Source organism: Podarcis cretensis (genome assembly GCF_951804945.1).
Source record: "Podarcis cretensis genome assembly, chromosome: 14".
Taxonomy (NCBI): domain Eukaryota; kingdom Metazoa; phylum Chordata; class Lepidosauria; order Squamata; family Lacertidae; genus Podarcis; species Podarcis cretensis.
The window spans coordinates 54464782-54491303 of record NC_137183.1 but is presented as its reverse complement, the minus strand read 5'-3'; the positions used below and the strand labels follow the sequence as shown (position 1 = coordinate 54491303).

The 26522-nt window shown below is 47.6% G+C and overlaps 1 protein-coding gene across 3 annotated transcripts in view; it reads left to right on the top strand.

The window, feature by feature from the left end:
* Positions 1–26522, top strand: part of TNRC18 (trinucleotide repeat containing 18) — a 137047-nt gene that overhangs the window by 39013 nt on the left and 71512 nt on the right. For all 3 annotated transcript variants that reach the window (XM_079953634.1, XM_079953633.1, XM_079953632.1), the window contains exons 2-3: positions 9148–9273; positions 10979–12832. In XM_079953634.1, coding sequence (XP_079809760.1) covers positions 9148–9273; positions 10979–12832 — 1980 coding nt within the window. The remainder of the gene's footprint in view (positions 1–9147; positions 9274–10978; positions 12833–26522) is intronic.

Below are 26522 nucleotides of genomic sequence, written 5' to 3'. Positions count from 1 at the left end.
TAGAGCGCATTGCAGTAGTCCAAGCGGGAGATAACCAGAGCATGCACCACTCTGGCGAGACAGTCCGCAGGCAGATAGGGTCTCAGTCTGCGCACCAGATGGAGCTGGTAGACAACTGCCCTGGATACAGAATTGACCTGCGCCTCCATGGACAGCTGTGAGTCCAAATGACTCCAAGGCTGCGCACCTGGTCCTTCAGGGGCACAGTTACCCCATTCAGGACCAGGGGGTCCTCCACACCTGCCCGCCCCCTGTCCCCCAAAAACAGTACTTCTGTCTTGTCAGGATTCAACCTCAATCCATTAGCCGCCATTCATCCTCCTTGGACTCTTGGGGGTCCTTTCCAACCAGGGTGGATAAAATTAAATAAATAAATCTGATTTTTCTTTATTTAAATTGGATTTTTAAAATAAAATGCTTTTGGAGGAAAAATCTTTCTAAAGATAGTTTTCTATTTAGCTTTGACTAGACTTAACCGTCCAGGGGTCCTTTATTTTTAAAAGGTAAAGGTAAAGGACCCCTGACAGTTAAGTCCAGTAGCGAACGACTCTGATGTTGCGGCGCTAATTTCGCTTTACTGGCCGGAGCAGCTATTTATCTACTTGTACTTTGAAGAGCTTTCGAACTGCTAGGTGGGCAGGAGCTGGGACCGAGCAACGGGAGCTCACCCTGTCACGGGAATTCGAACCGCCGACCTTCTGATCGGCAAGCCCTAGGCTCTGTGGTTTAACCCACAGCGCCACCCGCGTCCCTTTACCTTTGTTGTTGTTTGGTCGTTTAGTCGTGTCCGACTCTTCGTGACCCCCTGGACCAGACCACGCCAGGCACTCCTGTCTTCCACTGCCTCCTGCAGTTTGGTCAGACTCATGTTTGTAGCTTCGAGAACACTGTCCCAGCATCTCGTCCTCTGTCGTCCCCTTCTCCTTGTGCCCTCCATCTTTCCCAACATCAGGGTCTTTTCCAGGAAGTCTTCTCTTCTCATGAGGTGGCCAAAGTCTTGGAGCCTCAGCTTCAGGATCTGTCCTTCCAGTGAGCACTCAGGGCTGATTTCCTTCAGAATGGAGAGGTTTGATCTTCTTGCAGTCCATGGGACTCTCAAGAGTCTCCTCCAGCACCAGAATTCAAAAGCATCCATTCTTCAGTGCTCAGCCTTCTTGATGGTCCAGCTCTCACTTCCATACATCACTACTGGTAAAACCATAGCTTTAACTATATGGGCCTTTGTTGGCAAGGTGATGTCTCTGCTTTTCCCTTTCCCTTTACCTAATGTTGGAAGATCCAGGTCAGGTAAAAGAAAGAACTTTGCTTAAAACTTTGGAACTCACTGCTGCAGGAGAGAAAAGGGCTCTGGTGCCCCTGTTCTGCTTGCAGTTTTCCCACAGGCCCCTGGGTGGCTACAGCAAGAATAGGATGCTGGACCATGGACCTGATCCTGCAGGCTCTTCTGTCTTCTTATTCTGCAGGAGTCTCTGGCTCCAGACCCCTTCCCCTGTCTCTGGGAGGGGTCTCTTTCATCCCTTTGTGCTGCTAATGAGGAGGAGATGGTGGGGGGCTCTCGGAAACCGCCTTTGCCCCAAACTTGGGACTACCTGCCCCTCCCCCCACTTGGGGGAATGAGCATCTTGACTCTGCTTTCAAGGAATCCGAACTCCTCCTGGAACAACTGCTCCAGGAAAGAGGGGTGGGGTTCTGGCCTGGCTCCTCTCGCCTTGCCGATCAGTTTCCTTGTAAAACAGAATTGGAAGCCACAGAGCATTCCAGAGGCTGCTGTCTACAGTCCAAGGAGTAAGCTACAGACCATTAAAAAAGGGAAGAGGAAAAAAATGAGTCGTCCATAACCTACGTGTAACTTCCTTTCCAGCCCCTCTGTTTAAATTCAGCCCCCCCTCAAAAAAGTTAACATCATGTGTGCCGAGAGCCGTTGCCTATTTCTCCTTTTGGAGTAAATGGCAAAACCTGCATAAATGGGAATAATATCAAGAGGCAGGGAGTTCCAAAGTGCAGGTGCTGCCACACGAAACAATTGAGTTCTTAGAGATGTAAGAACCCATGTATTATGGGGCATCTGTAGCAGTCAAGTGGACATATATGGGGCGAGGGGCTCTCACAGAATGTATATTTTATACAGTGGACCTGCCACTTAGATGATGATAATAATAATAATAATAATAATAATAATAATAATAATAATAATAATATAGTACATTTCTGAGCACAATTCAAAGTGTTGGTGCTGACCTTGAAAGCCCTAAATGGCCTCTGCCCAGTAGACCTGAAGGTGCGTCTCCACCCCCATTGTTCTGCCCGGACACTGAGGTCCAGCTCTGAGAGCCTTCTGGCGTTTCCCTCCCTGCGAGAAGCGAGGTTACAGGGAACCAGGCAGAGGGCCTTCTCAGTGGTGGCTCCTGCCCTGTGGAACGCCCTCCCATCAGATGTCAAGGAGATAAACAACTATCTGACTTTTAGAAGACATCTAAAGGCAGCCCTGTTTAGGGAAGTGTTTGATGTTTTATTGTGCTTTTAATATTCTGTTGGGAGCCGCCCAGAGTGTCTGGGGAAACCCAGCCAGATGAGCATGGGATAAATAATAAATTATTATTATTATTATTATTATTATTATTATTATTATTTTGCTCGTTGTGAGGAAGGACAGAGACGGCGCTTGGACTTGGTGGACTTCTGAGATTTTGCTAAGATGTGCGAATCTTATTCCAAGCCTGGAGTTGCCATCTGGGGGGCTGGTGTTACCAATGTGCCATTGGACTAGATGCCCACCTGTGCCCAAGGAACACCTGGGAGGCCTAGCCGAGAGTCGTGGTGCAGCAAATCTATTGATTTGCACTTATCTCCCACTTTAATTTCCAGGGAGCTCAAAGTAGCGTACATGGCTCTTGCCTCCTCATTTTAATCTCTACAACAACCCTGTGAGGTAGGTTCAACCAGGAGGCACAGTGTCTGGCTCAACCCAGAGTTCCTCATGGCCGAGTCAGGATTCAAACGCGGGTCTCCCTGGGTCCTAGTCCAAAACCCAGCATTTCTGAACTGTGGGTCTCTAGATGTTGGACTACAACTCCCATCATGAGGCCCAAGGTTGATCCAACCACTATACAGTGGTGCCCCGCAAGACGAACGCCTCGCAAGACGAAAAACCCGCTAGACGAAAGGGTTTTCCGTTTTGGAGGTGCTTCGCAAAACGAATTTCCTATGGGCTTGCTTCACAAGACGAAAATGTTTTGCGAGTTCCTGCGGGGTTTTTTCCCTCCCCCCCTTTTTCTAAGCCGCTTATCAGCTGATCCGCTTATCCGCTAAGCTGCTAAAAGCCGCTAAGCCGCTAACAGCGCTAATCCGATAAGCCATCAATGGGCTTGCTTCACAAGATGAAAAAACCGCTAGACGAAGAGAATCGCGGAATGGATTCTTTTCGTCTTGCGAGGCACCACTATAACGCCCTGGAGGAATGAGCGATTCAACCATGAGCAGGAATGTCACAATGAGATACAAGGATACGTGAAGGCGGAGAGGAGCAATGAGTGGTCCAAGGTCATCCAGGGAGCTTCAGTGTGGCTGAGCGTGGATTCGAACCTTGGTCTCGATGTGCCAGGTCAGCCGCGGGGAACTTTTGGCCCTCCAGATGTTGGTAAACTACCGCTCCCAACATCCCTGGCTGCCAGCCATGCTTGCTAGGGCTGCCGCGCGGGGGGGATCGTAGTTCAATGACGCTTGGAAGGGCCAAAGGTTCCCCACTCCAAAAGATAAATGTGCAGTGTTGCCTCGCAAGATGGAAAACCCGCTAGACGAAAGGGAGGCGCTTCACAAAACGAATTTCCCTATGGGCTTGCTTCGCAAGACGAAAATGTCTTGCGAGTTCCTGCAGGGTTTTTCCCCTCCCCCCCCCCTTTTCCTAAGCCCTAAGCTGCTTATCAGCTGATCCGCTGATAAGCCGCTTATCAGCTGATCCGCTAAAAGCCGCTAAACCGCTAATAGCGCTAATCCGCTAAGCCGTCAATGGGCTTGCTTCGCAAGACGAAAAAACCGCTATACGAAGAGCCTCACGGAACGGATTAATTTCGTCTTGCGAGGCACCACTGTACTGGTCCTGTGCATTTTGCAGAACCCGCCTGCCTGTTTTTAGATGTGTTTTCATAGAATAGTAGAGTAGGAAGGGGTGCTGAGGGTCATCTAATCCAGCCCCCTTTAATGAAGGGATCTCAGCTGAAGTTTCCATGACAGACAGTCATCTAACCTCCTACGAATGAGATTCCACAACCTCCAGAGGAGTCTCTTCCACTGTCAAACGTCTCTCACTGTCAGAAAGTTCTTCCTGATGTTGAGTCGGAATCTCCTTTCTTGCAACTTGAATCCATTGGTTTGAGTCTTACCCTCCGGAGCAACAGAAAACAAGTTTGCTTCCTCTTGCAGCTCTTGAGATATTTGAAGATGTTGATCGTATCTCCTCTCAAGTCTCCTTTACTTCTGGGCGAAACCTGCCCAACTCCCTCAACCGCTCCTCATAAGGCTTGGCTTCCAGACTGTCTCGCCAGAGTGGTGCATGCTCTAGTTATCTCTCGCTTGGACTACTGCAATGCGCTCTACGTGGGGCTACCTTTGAAGGTGACTCGGAAACTGCAATTAATCCAGAATGTGGCAGCTAGACTGGTGACTGGGAGTGGCCGCCGGGACCACATAACACTGGTCCTGAAAGACCTGCATTGGCACCCAGTATGTTTCCGAGCACAATTCAAAGTGTTGGTGCTGACCTTGAAAGCCCTAAATGGCCTTGGCCCAGTAGACCTGAAGGAGCGTCTCCACCCTCATCGTTCTGCCTGGACACTGAGGTCCAGCTCCGAGGGCATTCTGGCGGTTCCCTCACTGCGAGAAGCCAAGTCACAGGGAACCAGGCAGAGGGCCTTCTTGGTGGTGGCTTCCGCCCTGTGGAACGCCCTCCCACCAAATGTCAAAGCGAAAAATGACTACCAGACTTTTAGAAGACATCTGAAGGAAGCCCTCTTTAGGGAAGCTTTAAATGTTTAATAGGTTATTGTATTTTAATATTCTGTTGGAAGCCGCCCAGAGTGGCTGGGGAAACCCAGCCAGAGGGGTGGGGTATAAATAATAAATTATTATCATCATTATATTATCTTGGTTGCCCTCTTCTGCACACCTTCCAGCTTGTCAGCCTCTTCGATTGTGGTGCCCAGATCTCAACACTGGACTCCAAATGTGGTCCGACCGAGGCAGAATAGAGCAGTTCCCTTGATCTGGATACTGGACTTCTGTTGATACAGCCTGGAAGAGCATTAGCTAATCTTCTCCTTATTGCAACTCCGAGGCCTGTGCAAATCCGTTTCCCGTTCTCAGATTGCATAACGCAGCCTCTGCATTATTTTGCAAGGATCTGTGGTTTCCTGGGCAGCTAAAGCTCCCGGTTCAGCCGAGCCCCAAACCCGGCCACCTGTTCCTCCAGAAGACCACCATTCTGCTGCCATTCCGGACCACGAAACCCACATTTGTTACATTCTTTCAAGATATGAGGCACTCAAAGCTTGCGGACGTGCTTCCTCTGTCGTCGGATCCGGCCATGGTGCGCAGGCAGGGCGCTTGGGAGGAAGCAGGCTGAAGCATGTGCGAGGATGTTGCTGCCATGCGCCACAGCGCCTGCTTCCCTTCTGCAGCCACAGGCCCGCCGTTGTGGCCGACGTGGTTGCGCAGCAGGGTTAAGCAAGACTCGCTCCCCTTGCGTGGTTCCTGCCCGCCTGTTGCTTTTCGGTGAAATATCGCTAACGGGCGCCGCAGTCCCCAGTTTTTCTGCATGCTTTTTGGGGGAAACAGGGCAGATGTGGTCAGAGGAAAAAGTCAGCAAGCCGAAGCAGCCTTAACTTGGTTCCTTCCCTTGGCTGGGTGAAAGGGACTCCACGACAGACAGGTGGCCATCTGTCATAAGGACATAAGAGAAGCCTGTTGGATCAGGCCAATGGCCCATCTAGTCCAGCACTCCGTTCTCACAGGGGTTGAACAGTTGCCTGTATGAAGCCAGAACACAGGCAGGATTCTACCATCCTGTGGTTTCCAGTAACTGGTCTTTTGAAGCATTGCTTGGAAGCGGTTGGAAGATGGATGGCGGCTAACAGATTGAGGCTGAATCCTGACAAGACAGAAGTACTGTTTTTGGGGGATGGGAGGCGGGCAGGCTGGTGTCGGGTACTCCCTGGTCCTGAATGGGGCAACTGTGCCCCTGAAGGACCAGGTGCGCAGCCTGGGAGTCATTTTGGACTCACAGCTGTCCATGGAGGTGCAGGTCAATTCTGTATCCAGTGCAGCTGTCTACCAGCTCCATCTGGTATGCAGGCTGAGACCCTACCTGCCCACAGACTGTCTCACCAGGGTGGTGCATGCTCTGGTTATCTCCCGTTTAGACTACTGCCATGCGCTCTATGTGGGGCTACCATTGAAGGTGACTCGGAAACTGCAATTAATCCAGAATGTGGCAGCTAGACTGGTGACTGGGAGCGGCCACCGGGACCACATAACACCGGTCCTGAGAGATCTGCATTGGTTCCCAGTACATTTCCAAGCACAATTCAAAGTGTTGGTGCTGACCTTGAAAGCCCTAAACGGCCTCGGCCCAGGATACTTGAAGGAGCATCTCCACGCCCATCGTTCAGCCCGGACACTGAGGTCCAGCTCCGAGGGCCTTCTGGTGGTTCCCTCCCTGCAAGAAGTGAGGTTACAGGGAACCAGGCAGAGGGCCTTCTTGGTAGTGGCACCCGTTCTGTGGAATGCCCTTCCTTCAGATGTGAAGGAAATAAGCAGCTATCTTATCTTTAAAAGACATCTGAAAGCAGACTTGTTTAGGGAAGTTTTTAATATTTAATGCTGTATTGTTTTGAACACTAAATTAGGAGCTGCCCAGAGTGGCTGGGGAAACTCAGTCAAATGGGCGGGGTATAAATAAATAAATTATTATTATTATTATTATTATTATTATTATTATTATTATTATTATTATTCCAATTGTGTAGGACAGAGCACAGCCACCAAGGCTATCAGCCCTCGATGGATCTCTGCTCCATGAATTTGTCCAGTCCTCTTTTAAAGCTATCCAGATTAGTGGCTGTCACTGTTTCTTGTGGGAGGGAGTTCCACAGTCCAACTAGGCATTGCGTGAAGAAGTGGTTTCTTTCAGGTGTTCTGAATCACCCAACGCTCCCCTTCATTGAAAGTCCACAAGTTGTGGTGTTACCAGAGAGCGAGGAGAACGTTTCTTTGTCCACTTTCTCCTTGCAATGCATAATTTTATAAACCTCACATTTTCTCTGAACTCTGAAGTCGCTGCAACCTTCCTTCCTAGGGGTGTTTGCTTCACCGCCTGATCATTGGTCGCTCTTTCTCTCAACCTTTTCTGAGATCTCCAGAGTTGTACACCCAAACGCAGTTGCAGCATAGTTTTGTATAACGGCCTTGTGATATTGCCAGTGTCATTTTCAATTCTTTCCCTCATGTTTCCTAGCACGGAATCTGCCTTTTTCATGGCTGCTGCCCCCTGGGTTGACGTCTTCATTGACCTATCTACTATGAGCCCAAGGCATCAGGCAGTGTTAGAAATTAGCCAGGCGCCAGGCGCGTTTTGCGACTGGCGCAGGTCCAACTGCGACCACGCGGAGATCTCTGGACGCTGGGGAAAGCAAAAGGACAGCTTGAATTTGTTCTATTCTGGATTGTTTTATCTGATGTTTTAAAGTCTTGTCAACTGCTTTGAGGTTTTTTCTTTAAAATATGAAGTAATTATAGTAATGAAACTAATAGAAATTATAAACCCCATTGCAAAAAATAATAATACTATAACCTAGGTTTAAGGTGCCATTTGGCGATTAGATGGTATATCTGAGTTTCTCAGGGGTTCTTTAGCCGTGATGATTGCGTCACAGGGGGTGTGACTAGATCTGTGATTCTGTAACACCCGTTGTCATTTTTATTTCATTAAATTTATATACCACCCCTCACCAGGAGAGCACGGGGTGCTTTGCAACACAAACCATGAAACACACAATATAATTATAGTAAAAGGGCGGGGGGAGAGATAATAACACCCCCACCCCGGAGGAGAGGTGGTGACTGAGCTCAAGGTCATTGACTGAGCTTCGTGGCCTCGTGGGGATTCGAACCCTAGTCTCTCCTAGATATGAGTCCGACATAATAACCTCTATGCCGCTCTCACTGAATGCATGAGACGAACATGGTGCTGAATGTTTGGGATGCACAGAGGGACATTTGTGTGCGTTTGCAGCTCAGAAGCATTTCATAGGGCTGGTTGGAATCGCGCAAGTTAAATCAAAGCAAGGCATGAGATTACTGCATCGCGGGGGGTTGGAATAGATGACCTCTGGGGGGTCTCGTCCAACTCTATGAAGCTTAAAACCTCCTCGGTTTAGGATGCTCTCGCAAGATCTTATGAGAGCACCCCTAGCATTCCCGTTTAAAAATGTGGATGCGTTTTCTTCTGAATATTTTGTAATATTCTGGGAATACGCTCAGGGTAGTATCCCTGAAGTGTTAGGGTATCCTACTACACCCTTAGAACCCAAAATATTTCTGCTGGATAATCTAAAATATGTTATTCCAGAAAATAATCAACAAATAGTGTTTTATAGCTGCTACAATTATAACACCAAAAATGTGGGGTGGGGGATATAATCTCCTACTATACCTGAATGGATTAAGAACATTTTATCCTTATTAATTTATGACTAAGACAACTTATTACAAAATAATACATAAAGACCGGCGTAACAGGTTCATGGGGGAAATGGGCATTTTTCTTTGCAAAGTTTTGGAACAACAATGTCAATGACAGCATTCAACTTCATGCTGCTTTCAGCCCGCTGTGGCAGTATTTCTGCATGCTCTTTATCTTTGGTTTATTTTGTTTATTCTTAATCATAATAAAATTAGGAATGCATTTTTAGAACTTTCCTGTGCTGTGTTCTATGCTGGATTAAACGGTTGTCGTTTAATCACTCTTGCGTGTCACTTTTGAGTTGCATGGGTTTCTAAAAACCATTAGATGTGTTTAATAATAATAATAATAATAATAATAATAATAATAATAATATGGTTTACATCTGACTATCCTCTGTCCCTCTTTTACAGGATTCTCCCACCTTCCCAACGGTCTGTATCCCTCATACATTCCTCTGAGCCACCTGGAGCCTCACAACAGCAGCAGCCCACTGCTTGCTCAGCTGGGCCAGCACAGCCTCTTTGAGTCTCCAAAAGGTGAGTTGGGCTCCCCCCACCCTCTGTCCAGTGCCCCCAACTGCCCCTGGGAAGCCCCCAAAAGGCACGGATGCAGAACACACACCCCCTCCTGTGGTTGCTCACTGCCACTAATGATGATGATGATAAAAACCAGGGCTGTCTTCAGATGTCTTCTAAAAGTCAAATAGTTCTTTATCTCCTTTACATCTGATGGGAGGGGGTTCCACAGGGCGGGTGCCACCACTGAGAAGGCCCTCTGCCTGGGTCCCTGTAACTTGGCTTTTTGCAGCAAGGCCCTCGGATCTGGACCTGTGTCCAGGCTGAACGATGGGGGTGGAGACACTCCTTCAGGTATCCTGGGCCAAGGCCATTTCGGGCTTTCAAGGTCAGCACCAACACTTTGAATTGTGCTCGGAAACGTACTAGGAGCCAATGTAGGTCTTTCAAGATCGGTGTTACGCGGTCTCAACAGCCACTCCCAGTCACCAGTCTGGCTGCCACATGACTGGGTGCCTCTGGTCCTGGAAGTGCACCTGGGCACCATGAGGACTAGTGGCCTGAGATGGCTCCTTCCTTCTCCTTGCATTTGCCTGATCCTCCTTTTTGCAGCTGCCTAAGCTGGTCGCCTGTTGCCTCCCGTCTTGGGGCAGGAATTTCTGCTCTGGGAGAAGGGCAGCCTCCTATTTCTCCATCCAGAATCTGTTTTCTGGGTGGCCTCCAGACCTAGGGGAGGAGAAAGGTTGCTCTCTCTCCTCAATTTCCTCCCCAAACAGGCATAATTTCAAAGACTTCTGTCACAGAAGGCTCGGTCCATTTCAGGCACTGGTACGCATGGTCTTATCCCTCCCATTTGCTCCCCACAACAACCCTGTGAGGCAGGTTAGGCTGAGAGAGGCATTGACTGGCCCCAGGTCACCCACTGAGCTTTGTCATGGCCAGGTGGGGAATTCGAACCCTGGTCTCTCCCGGCTCTTAGTGTGGCCCTCTAACCACCGCACCACATTGGCTGAATGTATATGGGACGAATATGGTGTTGAATGCATATGGGATGTGCATAGAGACATTTGCATGGTTCAGGATGAGTGCATCTCACATGCCATCTCACATGGTTGAAATTGTGCAAGTCATATCCAAGCAAGGCAGAAAGCTTAACCCCTTTTCCCCGCCACCCGCCGGGTCAACTTGGGGTTCCCCGGCACACAACAATATTTTGTTTTATTCCTCCATTTTTTAATTATTGAATTGCAAAATACTAATCCACATGTAAAGGAAAAAGCAAGTGTCTCAAGCATACAGAAGCTAAAGTAAATGAAAATCATTAGGATCTGAGAACTCTGCTCCCCAAAACCAAAGCAAAATAATCTCTTTTCAATATTAGGAACTAACGGGGTACTAACCCAAGGCAAATTATAATACACTTTACCATTAACGTTGCCATGTTTGGTTTATTACATTAACTTGTTTACTTTCTGTGTTATAGGGTACAGATGGTGTGAAATAAAAAACCAAAAATCCCAACCCATCTCTGCTCTCTATATGCCAATCTGTGCCATAAACAAATCTCTGCCATGTTCTTCATTATTATGCATATACAATTAAGTCATGCTGCATTTTGTAGGAATTATCGCATTGTTTGGTTCCCTGTGGCACTTTGAATCTGTGCAATCATGTTTCCTTTGCAAGCCTTTCTTGGGGTTGCCTAAGTCTGTTCCTTGTTTTGCAGATGGGTTTTATCTTGGCGGCCACACAGGACAGCCCCCCTTGCACCCCCAGGGCCCCCCCTCGAGGACGGCAGCCAGCCACGGGCCCAGCACCCTCCATCGCGAGAAGGAGCTTGGGCACCTACCCAGGGCCTCGAAGGACGGCACCAGGGATGTTGGCAAGGAGCGGGCATGCCGGGGCGACGTCCTTCTGGCTGGCCCCAAGAAAGAGGGCAAGGCCCGGGAGGAGCCCAGGCCGCACAGCGTGGTGGACCTCACCCAGGACGCCAAGCCCGACAGCGACAGGAAAGTGAGCGCCCCCGACAAGGGCGCCAGGGCCGGGGAGCAGCCGCTGCCCTCCTTCCTGGCTGAGCACGCGCCGAGTCGCGGTGCCCACGGCGGAGAACCAAAGTTCAAGAACCCGCTGCAGACCTCCTCGCTCAGCAACTGCAACGGCGGAGGGGACCCTTTGGGGAAAGCGCTGGGCTCGGAGCAGGACCGCTGCGCCAGGGACCCCGCGCGGCACGACGAGAACATGAGGCCTTCCTCGCACTCGGAGCGGCTGCGGAGGGGGGATTCTGGGGCGGGGGCCGCCGCCTTGCACGTGGCCTGCAGCTGCCCCTCTCCGGGCCAGCCGGGGAAGCTGGCCCCCACTGCCTCCGCCTTCCCCCCGCAGCCAGTCCATTCCAACATGTACACCATCTTCCCTCTGGCCAAGGAGGCCGGCAGGGAGCACAAGGTCATCGCGCCCACCTTTGTGCCTTCCGTGGAGGCTTACGACGAGCGCAGTGGACCCATCCAAATCGCCTCGCAGGCCCGGGACAACGGTGGCGGCAAGGTGAAGGAGAAGGACCCTCCGGCCACCCGGGTGGGCGTCCTCCAGGCCTTGCCCGAGAGGTGCCTGGGCGACGGCGCCCGCAGCCTGCTGCCCCCGGACTTTGCGACGCACGGCGATGCCAAGAGGATGGAGGCTCTGCGTGAGAAGGGCTCCGTCATCCGGGCCACCTCCACGGCGCTCAGGAAGCAGGGGCCCCCAGAAACGTTCCTCAGCAGGCCCCGGCTCGGCTCCCCTGAAAGCAGGGGCGACTTCCTCGCCTCCAAAGACTTGCTCAAGCCGGGCTCGGAGTCAGAGCATCGCTCCTGCGAGCGGGAGCGGTTTCCGCGGCCCGGCTGCAAGGACGCGGCGAAGATCTATGGCACTTTGGACAGTTCTTCCTCCTCTTCCTCTTCTTCTTCTTTGTCGTCCGCCTCATCCCGGGGGCAGCACCTTGACCACAGCCACCCCCCGAAGCCCTCCGAGCAGAAATGGAAGCCTTTCGACATGGGCAACTTTGCCACCACGCAGATGGCGGTCTTGGCGGCACAGCACAACCAGGCCAGCCGGGCGGAGGAGGAAGCCAAGAAGGCATACCTCAACCCCGGAGGCCTGCAGAGGACCGTGGTGACGGCGGCACGGAGCGCGGAAGGCCTCCATCCTACCTCTCACGGAGAAGGCTCAGCCATGCAGAGCCTCATCAAGTACAGCGGCAGCTTTGCCAAGGAGGCGGCGGCGGCTCGGTCGGGCAGCGGCAAGAAGAGCCCCTTCGGTGGTTTGGGGCACATGAAGGCCGACCCCGCCCTGCAGGCTTCGGCCAGGATCCAGCAGCTGCTGCCCCACCAGGCCAGCAAACAGCTGAAGAAGGAGCCTGAGCGCCCCGAGAGTGCCAAGTCCTTTGGGCGCGAGAGCATCGGGTCGCAGGGCGAGGGGGAGGTGCGTCACCTCCCCGTGGGTATCGCCGTGGCCGTGGCAAGGCAGAAGGACAACAGTGGTGGCGGCGGCAAGGTGGGGCCGGGATTGGCGGACCGTGATCGCGCCCTCTCTCTGGGCAACGTCAAAGGTAGGTCACCCGATGGGGAGGGTGGCTGGGCATTCTCTGGCGGGTAGCAGGTGATGGTAGAATTGAAGGAAAGGCCAGAGATTTTCCTTCTAGGAATACTGCCAATAGAAATAAAGCAAAATACAAGACCACTGCTTATGTATTCAATTACGGCTGCAAGAATACCGATAGCCACAAGTTGGAAATGTGAAACCACACCTACAATAATAGATTGGCAATCACTCATGCTAGAGTACTTTCAATTAGCAAAGCTGAACAGAAAAATCAGAGGGGCCCCAAACCAAAAAATATTTAGAGAATGGAGACTATTCAAAGAATATATAAGATTATATTGTAAAAATGACGTTATCCTAGCAGAACCGAATGATACTTGTATATAATAGACAAAACAAACTGTGTGATAAAATTAAGACAATAGAAAAAGTACAAGAAAAATGATTGGAAGTTTCTTTCAGAAGACTTTATTAGAAAAGACAGGATGTTATAGCCAATGTTCATCTCTTATTGTTAACTCTTCTTTGCTTTTTTATTTTTATATTATTTATCTTTTTTCTTTTATATTTTTGTGTTTAATTTTCCTGTAACTATTTGTAATGTATATGTAAGATGATATTTTAAATCAATAAAGATGAATTTATATTTTAAAATTTTTTTTAAAAAGAATTGTAGGGTGGATGGAGGGGAACCAAAGGCTCAGCTCATGCAACTCCCTGCAATGCAAGAATTAGATCCAGGGGTCAGCAAAGCTTTGTGGCTCGGGCCGGTTCGCGGTCCCGCAGACGCATTGGTGTGCTGGAGTGCGTGTGCATGCACAAATGCTATTTCCCAATGAGAAGTCGGCCAGCATTGCGGAAGGCGGTCCCCTGCTCTGCTCTGTGCCAGTTTAGATGAATGATAGAGTTTAGATGATAGATAGATGATAGAGTGAGTGAGTGTGTGTGTGTCTGGGCAAAATGGAGGCTTGTTCTTTTGTTGGTGCTGGTAAAATCCATTTCTGGCTGTCCTGTTCTGTTTTCAATGCTCAGCTGTTGTCCAAGAGTGATCTTTGCCTAACCATAGCCTGACCAAGAGTGAAAAACAGGTCTTTCTCGAGACCTCTGCATTATTGCACTGGAGCCAACCAAGCGGGCAGCAGGGGTCCACAGGCCGGTTAAATGACCCCCCATGGGCCGCTTGTGGCTCATGGGCCTTAGGTGGCCGACCCCTGAATTAGATGGATCAGGCTGGGTGGGCGTTGCTTGTGGGGCTGTGCCCAGCGGGTGTGGCACAACCGCTGTGGGTTCATAGATTCAGAAGGGGCCTCAGAGCTCACCCAACTCGCTGCCAAAGCTAGACGTCTGTGGCTGAGGCTGGCGGTCGGACTTTGTAGTCCCAATGTCTAGGGAGTTTTAGGTTGGCCAAGACTGGTGCGTTGTGCTGCAGTGTCTAGCAGGTGTGGGGCGATGTGCTGGGGGGCTTCTGTTGGTCATGAGAGGGGGCTCTGGTGCCCAGAAAGGCCTGTTGGTCCTTCCCAGGACTGTACGATGCAAAATGAACAATGCAAAAAAAATGAGCTTTATGGACATTTGGGTTTGTAGTTTACAGGCAGATTTCAGTATTTTCATGTTGCGGAATTAAGATTATCCTTTCTTTTTGAGTTCACAGCACACCCCCCCCCCATCCAACTCATTGATCCTACGGAATATATGTTGTTGTTTTTTGTGGTTTTGCAAAGGCGCCTTGAGTTGCCTGCGGGGGAGAGAAGGGGGCTGATAAATTTAATAACCAATAGTGATAGTAATAACTCCCTAGGCCGGAAGGGTGTGTGTTTAAGTCTGAAAGCTCTCCTAGCATGCAAAGGGGGTCTGTGTTTGTTTCTGCCCTTTGCAGACGTCCCAAAGTCCTTGCGCAGAGACGTGGCTGGTTACTTGCGAAGGTCTCTCTCCTTTGTTTTTCAAAGGCTCTGAGTTCCTCTCTCAAACAAGCACCTCTTTATTTGTGAACTGCCACATTTAATTTTTATGAGAGGGGCCGTAATCACCCATGGCTCTTCCCATACTGAGCGGAGGCTGGTCAAAGTTTTATTTCCCACGAGGTAGAAACTGATGCAACAGGCCAGGAGGGCATCTCCTGAACTTGCAATGAATTAGAGTGGCCATTGGGTGTCACTGTCGTATCACAAAAAGGAGTAAACAGTTATTATTTTTGAGAGAGAAAATATGTGCAGTATACACTGTATATGAGAGAGACTGCCTGACCCTATATATGCTTACTCATGAGAAAGCCTTACTGTGCTCAGTAGGGATTGATGCAAAATGACCGCCGGTTCCTTCTAGCTGGGTCAGTCCTGCGTTTTGAAAAACAAATCTCCCTTTGACCACTGCTGTTAAAAACAAGCTGAAAATCTGCTGTTGGTGTCGGTAGCCATCTTTTAGCCTGAGTAATTGTGAGGGTTGTGTCTGTGTGTCACTTAAGTTCTCTGTAATGTTGGTCACTCGCCTCCTTCTTTTTTTTGAGAAAAGCAATTTATTGGAAGTGTTGGCTGACCCAGGAGACTGGCGTTCAGCTGGTTTTTGATGGGTCTGGGATATAGGCAGGGCCAGTGGCTTTTGGCAGGTTTACCCTGTGGCAAAGCCCAGCATTTTTTGGCTGGTTTGGAGGTGTGGAGTGAAGCACAAACCCTGTTTATTCAGCTGATGTGTGTGTCTAAAGAAGTGGTTTTTTGGGGAGGGAGCAGGAATAAGACTTGATCTAGCAACTGGACCTAAAAAAACTGATTTGTTTTCTGTTTGCTTGGCTGACAACCTCTGTGTGTGTGTGTGTGTGTGTGTGTGTGTGTGTGTGTATTTTATTTTAATTTTTAAAGGCATAAACTCCAGCTGTGCATATTTATCCAGGACAGTCCCTGTTTCACGGTCCTGACTCTGGAATATCTGCATCCCTGTTCAGCTTTGAGGAAAATTGTCTTAGAGCTGTGCTGAAGAGGCCCACTTCTTCCTCAAGAACTCCTAGTAGATGTTACCTTCCTGAATGATGTGTTGGCAGTGGTGGTAGAGCAGGGGTCGGCAACAAGCGGCCCATGGACTCCCACTGCCAGCTCGGTCGGCTTCTGTGCGCCACGCTAAACGGGGGCAGAGCAGAGCGGGGACCGCCTTCCGTGATGCTGGCTGGCTTCTCATTGGTTGCAGGAAGCTCCTGCAGCCAATGGGAAGCTGCGCACACCTCCTCCGCGCCAGACAAAGCGCCAGAAATAGCGTTTGCGCATGTGTGCGAGCGTGTGTGCACACTCTGACCCACTGTGGCGTCTGAGGGACTGTGAACCCGCCCAAACCTCAAAAACTTTGCCGACCCGTGTGGTAGAGGATAAACCTGATTTTTTGGTGTCACTGCAGCGTTCAGTGCACAGCCTGCCATTTTGCACGATACACGGGTACATTTTGAACGATAGATAGATAGATAGATAGATAGATAGATAGATAGATAGATGGGTAGATGGGTAGATAGATAGATAGATAGATAGATAGATAGATAGATAGATAGATAGATAGATAGATATAGAGGGATGATAGATACATAGATAGATAAATAAATAAATAGATGATAGATGTTAGAGTGAGTGAGTTGTGTCTGGGCAAAATGGAGACTAGATCTTTTGGTGGTGCTGGTAAAATCCATTTCTGGGTGTCCTTGTTCTGTTTTCAATGTTCAGCTGTTGTCCAAGAGTGTTCTTTGCCTAACCGTAGCTTGCCCAAGAGCGAAAAACAGGTCTTGCTCAAGACCTCCGCATTATTGCTCTTATTTTAAAGCTGGACGTAGCTATTTGCTGCCTTTTGTGGAAATGGCCCTGAAGTCACTTCGATGCGATGTGTCCTATGTGGAAATCTTGAGCAATGGGCTCCTCCTAGTGAGGTGGTGGCAATGTGACCATGGGATGATCTGTGGCAATAGGCCGCTGAGAACAAAATGGCGCTGGTTGTGCTCAGGTGAGGAGCAAAAGGGAAGTAGGAACCTGACTAGAGAGCCCTACCCACGCACCACGGAAGGTTCCTCCCACCAGCGGCAACTGTGAACATTTAATGGGTTATTTTGTTAGAGGGAGAATCTGGTTCAAATGTTGTCTGGCCTTTTTGGTCCCAACAGCCCTGTGTGGGTACCACAAATAATAATAATAATAAATCACATGAATGAGCCACACTGGATTCCACCATAAACTTTGAAGCAGCCATAGAAGGGGAAAGTAGGAAGCTGCCATATAATGTGTGAACCCATTGAACCATTGAGCACAGCATTCTAGGCCCTGAATGGCAGCAGTTCTTGAGAGTCTTGGCCAAGAGTCTTTTCTCAGGGTTTGCGGCTTGGTTCCTTTTAAACAACAGATGCCCAGAACCAAAGCTGGGATAGTCCATATGCAAACCATGTGGTCTACCGCCGAGCAGTGGTTAAAAAAAAAAAAAGTATTTGGGGACATGGGGCCCCCCTTTTCTAGCATAATGAGCCAAAATGAGCCGCTGTTTTGTGGCAATAATAATTTTTGTTTAGTCGTGTCCGACTCTTCGTGACCCCCTGGACCAGAGCACACCAGGCACTCCTGTCTTCCACTGCCTCCCACAGTTTGGTCAAACTCATGCTGGTAGCTTCGAGAACACTGTCCAACCATCTCGTCCTCTGTCGTCCCCTTCTCCTTGTGCCCTCCATCTTTCCCAACATCAGGGTCTTTTCCAGGGAGTCTTCTCTTCTCATGAGGTGGCCAAAGTCTTGGAGCCTCAGCTTCAGGATCTGTCCTTCCAGTGAGCACTCAGGGCTGATTTCCTTCAGAATGGAGAGGTTTGATCTTCTTGCAGTCCATGGAACTCTCAAGAGTCTCCTCCAGCACCATAATTCAAAAGCATCAATTCTTCGGCGATCAGCCTTCTTGATGGTCCAGTTCTCACTTTCATATATCACTACTGGGAAAACCATAGCTTTAACTATACGGACCTTTGTTGGCCAGGTGAATTAAGATGATGATGATGATGATGATGATGATGATGATGATAATAATAAAATAAATAAAATTTTATTTATACCCCGCCCTGCCCAGCCAAGACCAGGCTCAGGGCAGCTAACACCAGGTATAAAAACCATTGATTAAAATACAACTTAAAGACAAGATTAACGTACAACATTAAAATGCAGCCTTATTTCAGTAGAAACTCAAATCAAAAACTTTTTGGGGATGAAAACGTCAAATCTTCACCAGGGTTTTGAGTTGTACATGGGTGTGCTGTGCAACAGAGAAGGAAAAGGAAAGAGAGACATGATGAAAAATCAAACCCGTAGCAGAATTAACTGACAACTCGCATTACTGTTGGGTTTGAGGGTCAGAGAGTCCGGTCCATTTGCCAAATTGAACAGAAGCTTTGCACAAAATATTAGAGCGTGAATTATGTGTAGCAGCGCCGTGTCGAGGCTGAAAGCCTTTGCAGTGTTAACATCACTAGATATAACTCTCACAAAATTAAGACCTTGTGGTCTGTTCACCTCCCTCCTCTGTGAGAAAAAGTATTTACAGAGGAACCTCGGTTTTCGAGAGTCTTGGTAGCCAAATGTTTCGGCTTTTAAACGCCCAAAACCCGGAAGTAATTGCCTCTGTTTTTGAACGCTTTTCAGAAGTCAAACAGCTTCCGAGGTGTGTTTCTTCATTTTCTCAATGGAATTTGCTGATCGCCCTTTGTGCCTCGGTTGCTGGATGGTTCAGAAGTCGAACGGTCTTCTGGACCGGATTACGTTCGACAACCAAGGTTCCACCGTGTTGCCCACTGGCTAGTTTTTAAGTTTAGGAGCCCCACATGAAAAATGACCCGTATTGTTAAAATGCACACAGGATTTGGCTCAGAAAGGGATTTTTGCACACCGACTGAGGTTGCTGAGATTTGGGAGGGGCTGGTGCATGCATTTGAGTGTGAGAGAGTTAAAACCCAAGAGCGAAGGCATCTTAATTCTAGAATTTGCAGAGCGCTCCTTAAATTTACAGTGGTACTTCTGGTTGCGAACAGGATCCGTTCCGGAGGCCTGTTCGCAACCTGAAAAGAACGTAACCCACGACTGCACACGTGCGGGTCGCGATTTGCCTCTTCTGCGCATGCGCATGATGTCATTTTGCGCATCTGCGCATGCGCGAGCGGTGAAACGTGGAAGTAACCCGTTCCATTACTTCTGGGTCTCCGCGGGATGCAACCGTAAGCAAACGTAACATGAGGTATGACTGTATAGTAAAGAGGAGCAGGATTCCAGCCAGCTGAGGGTGCTGTTCCTTGCCGCGAGCTCGCAAGGCATGCGCTGTCCCATGCTCACTGGTTGCCGTGCAGCCTGCCTGCCTGCCTCTCCTTCCTTCTCTGGCCACTCCAAGATGCGCTGCTGATGCTCTCCGAGGCAGATGCGTTGGGCCTGGCAGAGTGAACCCTCCCTCTTTGCGCTTCAGAAAGGGAGAGGCAGACTTGGACGTATCCATCAGTCCGTCTGCCTCCGACGGTCAGGCCAGCGCTTTTGTTCCGGGGCCTCGTTTTTTTCTGGCAGACGTCCCCCTGCTCCGCCTCGCACCCGGTTCCCACAGCACCCCCCCTCCCCGGCCCACTGCTTTGGCTGGAGCCAGGAGACGGGGAGGGGTGATGGCTGCAAGCCCACGGAGGGGATTTGTTTGTCTGAGCTGGTTTGGAGAGAGGGCCCCCCAACCCTTGCTCTGCACCGCAGCCCACCCCACCCCAGCCGCCCTCCCCGGCCGCGTTAAACATAATTTACTGAGCAGAACTAAAAGCCTGCAAACAAGGCTTGCATTCTGCCAGGCTGCCCGGGTGGTTGCTAAGCGATGGAATTGGCTTTCAGAAAGAAAACAAGGCCTGCCTTTCTCTCCAGCCACGTCCGCCCCCTTTCCCCTCGTCCCGGTGTGCCAAGAGACGTTTTCGCTAATAACATTAGTTCGCTTGCGCCGAGTGGAGGGCGCTTGAATGCTCAGAAGCGTTTCCCCCCCACCCTTAAGAGAAAAGCCCAGGGCTTTACTTGGCTAATCTCCTCGTATTTGGCAAGTAAACCTATACTCCTTTAATGCAGGGCATCGGTTGCCGAGGCAACGGGGGCGAAGGTTGCTCCCCACCCCTCTGGCTTTAGCCTGCGCATAACTGATTGAATCTCGAAGGCGCTTCGTGCGTCAAACGCCGGGCGTATTTTATCGAGACAAGACCAGCCATTGAGTTGCCGGAGACAATTGCCGGCTTGTAAATTGCAGGGGGGGGGGGCTATCCTGTGGCAGGAATGGGGTGGGTGACATTTATGAGCAAGTGGGGGGAGAGAGAGAGAGAGCAAAGAGTATGCTGGCTGTTATCCACCCTCCTTATTTTTTGCGGTCAGGCGTCACAATGAACCGCCGCAGCAACAAATAGTTTGGAATAATAATAATGTAGCTTGCAAAAATAAACACCACGCCAGTTGTTTGTTTGGTTTCAGGCCATTTTGGCCCACGCAAGAGTGGCAGGGAGTGTGTGTCTGCGTGCAGGAGACTGAGTCCAGGCTGACTCCAACCCAGCAGCCCCCCTGAAAAGCGGACGAGCATTTCATTAAATAAATTCACCGCGTGGCGGGATGGGTTAGTGTGCTAGATGCGCCATTGCGGTGAGCGGCACCCCCAAGGCTGCCTGTTGGCTGGGCTTAGTTAGCAGGTGCAAAAATAACCCCAAATCAGCTGGCACCAAGCACTCCGCATTTGGGTTGTGGGCTCCAGCATGTGTTGCAGGGAAGGTTTGGTGTCGCTGGGCAAAGAAGTTTGGGAGCCCGAAAGCAGCGAGGGTCGGTCCTCATATGCTCTCTGTGTTTTCGCCAGCAAAACTAGGGAGCTTTTTCGAAAATCTCTTGCAAGGGAGGCCTGTTTATGACGCAATTATAGCCCTGTGTGCATTTTGCTCAGTCAGTAGAGCACAATACAGTGGTACCTCGGGTTACAGACACTTCAGGTTACAGACTCTGCTAACCCAGAAATAGTACCTCGGGTTAAGAACTTTGCTTCAGGATGGGAACAGAAATCACGTGGCGGCAGCGGGAGGCCCCATTAGCTAAAGTGGTGCTTCAGATTAAGAACAGTTTCAGGTTAAGAACGGACCTCCAGAACGAATTAAGTTCTTAACCCAAGATACCACTGTACTCTTAATCTCAGGGTTGTGGATTCGAGTCCCACATTGGGCAAAAGATTCTTGGACTGCAGAGGGTTGGGGTAGATAACCCTTGCTGACTCTTCTGACTCTCCTCGCCTCTGATTCTATAATTTCATTTCCTTCTGACCTCACTATTTACCACTCTGTAATATATGCAGTGGTCTAAACCACTGAGCCTAGGGCTTGCCGATCGGAAGGTCGGCGGTTTGAATCCCCACGACGGGGTGAGCTCCTATTGCTCAGTCCCTGCTCCTGCCAAACTAGCAGTTTGAAAGCACGTCAAAGTGCAAGTAGATAAATAGGTACCGCTCCGTCGGGAAGGTAAACGGCGTTTCTGTGCGCTGCCCTGGTTCGCCAGAAGTGGCTTAGTCATGCTGGCCACATGACCCGGAAGTTGTACGCTGGCTCCCTCAGCCAGTAAAGCGAGATGAGCGCCGCAACCTCAGAGTCGTCTGTGACTGGACTTAACTGTCAGGGGTCCCTTTACCTTTACCTTTAATATATGTACCAGCAACGCAGGATAGGACTCTGATGGAGTCGAGACCATCAAGCCATAAGAAATGTTCTAGACTTTGAAGGTGCCAAAAGATTGTTTTTCCTGCAAAAGGAGATCCCCTCTGGAAACTGCAACTCTCCCTCTCTTCACACCAAGAGTCCTTGTTTTAGATTCCCGATCTCTATTTGCTGGGATGTCGCTCAACTTATTTTTTAGAGGGTGGAAAATATCTGTACCTAGAAAATCAGCAACAGATTTTCTCCTTGATTTGGTTTAAAAACAAACAAACAAATCTTTCTTGCGATGCCTTGTTAAAATGTTAGCTAGACTCGTCATACTTTAGGGTTTGCCTCCCTTCAGCAGAATGAGCAACCAATTCAGCAGCAGAAAGAGTGAAGTCATACACATTTCCATCTCCAGAGGGCAGAGGGACTGTGGGAATCTCTGGGGAGTAATTGCGTCATGCACCTCATCCCTCCAAAAATGCATGAACGTCGAACACCAAAACACCAAGCAGCCTGCCATTTTGCACAGCGTAGCTGCCCAGTTGCACTTCACGTTTCTCTAGCATACTGTATCTTCAATCTGAAGTTGAAACAAAATTAAAAAATTCCTTCCAGTAGCACCTTAGAGACCAATTAAGTTTGTTCTTGGTATGAGCTTTCTTTTTTTTTTTTAAATGATTTTTATTAATTTCCAATTTTTTATCACAAACAAAAAAAACAACAACATAAAAACAAACAAACAACAAACTCATATTTTCTTAACCTTATTTTCATAACCCTCTTTTCCCGGACTTCCCCATACCTTTCCCTTTTTGCATCCTTAGTTTAGTACCATTATTCAGCAACCTATCTTACCCAATTAAATATAAATTTGTCCTCTTTCTCTATTCCACCCTAAATTTTTAAACCCAATTATCGCTGCAATTCTACGTCTTCTTTTCCCTCAGCATTTTAACACTCCTCAGTTTTATAATAATTCTTAAGATACATCTTAAATTTCTTCCAATCTTCTTCCACAGTCTCTCTCTCTTGGTCGCGGATTCTGCCGGTCATTTCTGCCAGTCCCATAAAGTCAATCACTTTCGCCTGCCATTCCTCCAGCGTGGGTAGCTCTTGTGTCTTCCAATACTTTGCTAGAAGAATCCTTGCTGCCGTAGTAGCGTACAAAAAGAAATTCTTGTCCTTCTTCGGCACCAACTGGCCGACCATACCCAAGAGAAATGCCTCTGGTTTCTTGTTAAAGGTGCACTTAAGCACTTTCTTAATTTCATTATAAATCATTTCCCAGAAGGCCTTAATCTTTGGGCAGGTCCACCAAAGGTGGAAAAAGGTACCCTCAGTCTCTTTACATTTCCAGCATTTGTTATTGGGCAAATGGTAAATCTTCGCAAGCTTGACTGGGGTCATGTACCACCTATAAATCATTTTCATAATGTTTTCTCGTAAGGCATTACATGCCGTGAATTTAATACCTGTGGTCCATAACTGCTCCCAGTCAGCAAACATAATGTCATGACCTATGTCCTGTGCCCATTTAACCATAGCAGACTTCACTGTCTCATCTATTGTATTCCACTTCAACAGCAAGTTGTACATTCTTGATAAATTCTTAGTATTGGGTTCTAACAATTCTGTTTCCAATTTCGATTTCTCCACCTGGAAGCCAATTTTCCTGTCTTGTTTGAAAGCCTCCATTATTTGAAAATAATGGAGCCAATCTCGTACCTTGGACTTTATTTTCTCATAACTTTGTAATTTAAATTCACCACCTTCTTGTTCTAAAATCTCAGAGTATTTCGGCCAATTGGTTGTCATATTAAGTTTCTTTACTTCCTTAGCCTCCATAGGTGAAAGCCACCTGGGAGTTCTGTTTTCCAGTAAATCTTTATACCGTATCCATACATTATATAGTGCTTTCCTGACAATATGATTTTTGAAACCCTTATACACTTTAACCTTGTCATACCAGATATATGCATGCCAACCAAAATTATTGTCAAATCCTTCCAAATCTAGAATGTCTGCATTTTCAAGAAGTAGCCAATCTTTTAACCAGCAGAAAGCTGCCGATTCATAGTAAAGTCTTAAGTCCGGCAGGGCAAACCCCCCTCTTTCTTTAGAGTCGGTAAGTATCTTAAACTTAATTCTGGGCTTTTTGCCCTGCCAGACAAATTTAGATATGTCTTTCTGCCACTTCTTGAAACAGTCCAGTTTATCAACAATTTGTAATGTCTGAAACAAAAATAACATTCTAGGCAATACATTCATTTTGATCACAGCAATTCGACCTAACAAGGAAAGCTTCAGGTTTGACCATATTTCTAAATCTTTCTTTATCTCAGTCCAGCACTTGTCATAGTTGTCCTTAAATAAGTTCACATTCTTAGATGTCATGTTAATCCCCAGGTATTTTACACTCTTTGCCACCACTAACCCAGTTTCCTCTTGGAATCTTTCCCTTTCAACATTTGTTAAGTTCTTTTCCAATACCTTGGTTTTTTGTTTATTCAACTTAAATCCTGCGACCTGGCCAAATACTTGAATTAATTCCAAAGCTCTTTTGGTACTAGTGTCTGGCTCTTGCAAGGTCAGTACTAAGTCATCTGCAAAAGCCTTTAATTTGTAATGTCTGGCTCCGACCTGAATCCCTTTTACCAGCTGATCTCCCCTAATCATATTTAACAGGACCTCCAGGACCGATATAAAAAGTAATGGGGATATTGGGCACCCCTGACGTGTCCCTTTTTCTATAGGTAGTTCATCCATAACCACATTATTTACAATTAACTTCGCCTTTTGCTCAGAATAAATTGCACTTATACCATTTTCAAACCTTTGGCCTACCCCCATCCCATGGAGATTCTTTTTCATAAATTTCCAAGATATATTGTCAAAGGCTTTCTCCGCGTCCACAAAAATTAAAACTGCCTTCGTATTAATGTTCACTGTCAGCATTTCTATAATGTCAATTATATTCCTTACATTAGTAGATATATGCCTACCCGGGAGAAAGCCTGCCTGGTCTTTATGAATCTCCTCCACCAGCACCTTCTTTAGTCTTTTTGCCAAAATGTCTGCAAAAATTTTGTAATCCACATTAAGTAGTGATATAGGGCGGTAGTTCTTGATCTGTTTTTTATCAACCTCAGTCTTTGGTATAAGTGTGATGAAAGCTTCTTTCCACGTCTCAGGTGCCCTTTTCCCCTCTAATATCTCGTTGCAAACCTCCTTAAGTGGCTGAATTATCCAGTCTTTCAAGGCTTTGTAATATCTGGAGGTTAGTCCATCTGGCCCTGGAGATTTCCCCAGTTGCATGTTTTGAATGGCACCCTCAATTTCTTGTTCAGTTATTTTCTCATTTAAAAACGCCATACTTTGTTGCGAAATTTTTTGTAATCCATATTTCTTAAGAAATTCTTCAATGTCTCTTTCGTTTTCCGGCCCTTGTGCATACAGTCTTCTGAAATAGCTCTGAAAGCAGTTACTGATCTCATCTGGTTTCGAAATATTCTTTCCATCTACCTCCAAACTTGTAACTGTGTTCAATTTCAGTCTCTTCTTCAATTGCCATGACAGGAGTTTCCCACATTTATCTGCCGATTCAAATGTCTTTTGTCTCATTCGTTTAATTTTCCATTCAATCTCCTGGTTCATCAATTCCATATATTGCTTCTGATACAATTTGATTTGTCTCAAGATCTCATGTGACTTTGGGTTGGATCTCAGTTTCTTTTCACTGTCTTTTATCCTTTCTAAAATTTTATCTTTCTTCTCCTGTTGTTTCCTCCTTTTCAAGGAGTTCTGCTGTATCAAGAAACCCCTCATCACGGCCTTGCTTGCGTCCCAGATCACTCGTTTCTCCACTTCTGTCCTTAGATTTATCTCAAAATAGTCCTTCAAAGTCTTTTGGGCCTTTTGGTACACCTCTGGATCTTTAAATAGGGTGTCATTCATTCTCCATCTAAAAGAGCCAGCTGTTGTTGTTTTCATTTCCATCTTTACTGCATTGTGGTCGGAGCATGTCTTTGGGCAGATTTCCACTTTCTTTATCTTAGGAGCCATCCCACTAGTAATCCATATTTGATCTATTCTTGTCCAGGTCATCTGTGATTCTGAAAAGAATGTTCCCTCCCTCTCAAGGGGGTTTCTTATTCTCCAAATGTCGATCAAATCCAAGTTATCAGTCATTTCAAAGAAAGTCTTAGGTAGTCTCCCGTCCTTGGAGATCACCTGTCTTTGCGCTTTGTCCATATTTGTAGATACAACCCCATTCATATCGCCTAATAAAATCACTTTGTAATCCAGATAATTTGTTAATGTCTCATGTAATTTCTTATAAAATTCTGCCTTCCCTTCATTTGGTGCATAGATTCCAAGTATCAAAATTTTTTCTCCTTGGATCTGTATCTCAATTGCCAAGATTCTGCCCTGTTCATCTTTAAAAATCTGTCTTGGAGCCAATTTCTCTTTTGCGTATATCACCACTCCTCTTTTCTTAACTTTATCTGATGAAATAAATTCTTGTCCCAATCTTTTATTTATAAGTAATCTTCTATGTGCTCTTGTCACGTGGGTTTCTTGCAAGCAAATCAGATCCAATTGTTCTTTCTTCAAAATATGAAAAACCTCACGCCTTTTCCTGGGAAGGTTCAGTCCATTACAGTTCCAAGTTAAAATTCTCAGAGACATTGTTAATTAGTTACCTCCAACTGCACCCTGCAGCTGTTCTTCGTCCGTTGGTGATTTGAGTCCAAATGTCAAATTCCCCAAGTCTGTATCTGCAGTTGAGTTGAGGACCCCTTTCACCAGGTCTTCTCCGTGTTTGTGTAGGAACTGTTCTTTATCTTGTACAGTCTTTATCTTGACTTTCTGTTCTTGGTATGAGCTTTCGTGTGCATGCACACTTCTTCAGATACACTGAAACAGAAGTCACCAGACTCTTATATACCTCAGGTTAAGAACTTAATTCGTTCTGGAGGTCTGTACTTAACCTGAAACTCTTCTTAACCTGAAGCACCACTTTAGCTAAT